The sequence below is a fragment of the Aptenodytes forsteri genome, unplaced genomic scaffold, assembly GCF_000699145.1.
Source record: "Aptenodytes forsteri isolate BGI_AS27 unplaced genomic scaffold, ASM69914v1 Scaffold61, whole genome shotgun sequence".
In the NCBI taxonomy this organism is placed as follows: domain Eukaryota; kingdom Metazoa; phylum Chordata; class Aves; order Sphenisciformes; family Spheniscidae; genus Aptenodytes; species Aptenodytes forsteri.
In genome coordinates, this window is record NW_008794443.1 from 4,642,828 (window position 1) to 4,645,325 (window position 2,498).

At 43.2% G+C, this 2,498-nt stretch overlaps 1 protein-coding gene across 1 annotated transcript in view; it reads right to left on the reverse strand.

The window, feature by feature from the left end:
• Positions 1–572: 572 nt before the first annotated feature.
• Positions 573–2,498, reverse strand: part of QTRT2 (queuine tRNA-ribosyltransferase accessory subunit 2) — a 13,161-nt gene continuing 11,235 nt past the window's right edge. The window contains exons 6-7 of the mRNA XM_009289670.2: positions 1,884–2,001; positions 573–897 (exon numbers count right to left, since the gene is read on the reverse strand). Of these exons, the coding sequence (XP_009287945.1) occupies positions 636–897; positions 1,884–2,001 (380 nt within the window). The 3' untranslated portion in view covers positions 573–635. The remainder of the gene's footprint in view (positions 898–1,883; positions 2,002–2,498) is intronic.

Genomic DNA, 2,498 nt, shown 5'->3' on the forward strand with positions numbered 1-2,498 from the left:
CGCCCAGAGAACATTCTGCACTGCAGGTGGCCTGAGAGAGAAGTACACATACAGTCCCTTGTGTCACTGAACACAGCAGCACTTCCAGTCAGTTCTTTTCAGGGACACAGATCGTGGCAGTGGCTACAACAGTGTGTTAGACTGAGGCAGGATCTCTCATCTAGGAGCTGCAATGATGGGACAATCACACCACTGGGATTTTCTAGAAAAATAACTACCTGTAATATGCACTGGGTATGGAATGAGAGTCCCAAACAGCTGCTGAGCCTCCTGTCAACAGCTGGATTAATTTTAAATTGCTTGCTTCTTCAATCACAAGTTTAATAATTCTGTCCTTCCACATGGAAAACCAACAGTGAGTAACTGAAAACAAAGCTATCCATACTGGTCTTGTGAGCTTTTCAGGCTCTTCCATATCCCAAGAATGCAGCAAGCCAATTAACCGAAAGGGACGTTTGAATAAGATCTTCCTTCCCTACCAGGAAGTGAGATTTTCTTCAAATGTCTTCTTCAATTCCCTCCAGGAAGGAAGGCATTTCACTACTAACAGGTCCAGGTGACCCTGCTGGCAGTCCACCTTACACAGTCCCACTGGACAAGGATGTAGCCTGCATCCTCCTCTATCCTCTCTGAACTCACTGGCCTGGCTTCACATTTGCTGGGCCTTGAAGCGCCTGCCTGAAGAGAAGCTTTTTCAGCTGATCCAGTTTATTGTCTCTTAAGGCATCCCGTATGGCATGGAAGAAACTGAAGTAGTGCTGGAAGTTGTGCATCATGAGCAGGACACCGGCCAACAGCTCATTGGTCACGAGGAGGTGATGGACGTAGGCGCGAGTATGCCTCTGACAACAGTAACAGGTGCATCCTTCCAGCAAAGGACCAAAATCATCTTGGTATCTAAGGAGGAAGCAATGTTGGATAACATCAAAGGTAAGAAGACCCATTCAAGCAATAAAGAGTATCCAGTTACTACATGGCCTTTTGCAGGGACCTGAGCCTTGAAGTCTGAGGGCTGCTGTAAGATGTGTTGACATCTAAGACCAGCACCACTGGCATCAAGGACTTCAAATATCATGCCAGAACTCTCTACAGAGCCAAAAAGCCACACATGTAAGTTAGAGGATAACTTTGACTACATCACAGCTAACAGCAGAGAGAGGCCTTATCTGTGCCTTCCTTGACAGAAAAGCCGCAGCGCAAGACACGCCTCAGTAGCTATCACACAGTCTATGAAGGAGGAAGCTATCAGAAACAAGGATTTACTGATTCCACTATTCAGAAAACAGTATTCCCCTCTACTGTGAGATGAACCATTCTCACAAAGCAGAGAGAGGATCGAGCAAAGCAACACAGTTGTCTACTCAAGACAGTCTAGTGGTAGCTGTGAAAAAGAGAAGGAAAGACAGGTGGTTAACACTGGCCAAAGTTTTTGTGAAGTATCCGGAAATTGCAGAATTGCTCTGCAGCTGTCCAAACTGAGTCAGAAAGTAGAGGCTCTCCATAGTTTAAGTAAAATCTAGCATCTCAGGATGACCCGTTAGATGCAGAAGACCAAAATAATCCCCAGACCACCTTTGTGAACCTACTGTCTTTCAGCTGGAACATAGTTATGACCACAGTATGTCTGCTGGATAAATGGTCAGAAAATCCCTGGCTTTAGGTCAGGCAAAAGACAGCGCTTTCAGCCATACACTGTTGCCTGGTAACAATCTAGAACGCTTGTCCAACACTCTCCATTTAATGTCCAGAAATACTGTCTTCAACACCTTCACGTTTTATGAAGTCTCCCATCCAGCTACTGACCACATGCAATCAAATACAGAGGACAAAAGCATCATGTTTAGTGATACAGCTGCAGGTACCCTCCTCACAAACTCACATACCTTTTGTCCTTCAGAAATATCTCAAATGGTGTCATTTCTGGGTCAGCTCTGGAGATTTCATCCTGGTCGTCTTCAGCACCGTTCTTCTCCAGGTCCTGGGCCCCATTTTGTTTTAAAACTGTTTTAAATAAAAAGACAACAGCCTTTTATGAACAGACAGCAAGGGCAGAGGAAGGGTAGCAACCTTACAGTAGGTATTTCTGCTACTCTCTTGCCAGATGAAAACTCCTGCCACAAGTTTCCACCTCTTTCCTATAGCAAGCAACTATTTTTCTTTAATTGTCATAGGTTAGTTAACACAAATACAATTTTAGATGATTAAAACAGCAAGAGACAAGTAAAAACTAATCTACTAAACCTAATGAAGAGTTAGAGCTGAAACAACAGTATAACTTTTTGCTGCTCTACTGAGCCGAATTCTTAATAAAATGTCAAAAATATTTCCAGTCTGAACTGCATGCTGAATAGAATGCAATCACCTGAACAAATTGATTTTATTGAGATTTTGTTAGAGTAGACAGGCAACTCACCTGCATTCAATCATTCTACTTTCCATGCTGTCATTAGGCTCAGAGATTTAGGTGCTTTTTTTTTTTTTTTTTTAAACAACTGGAA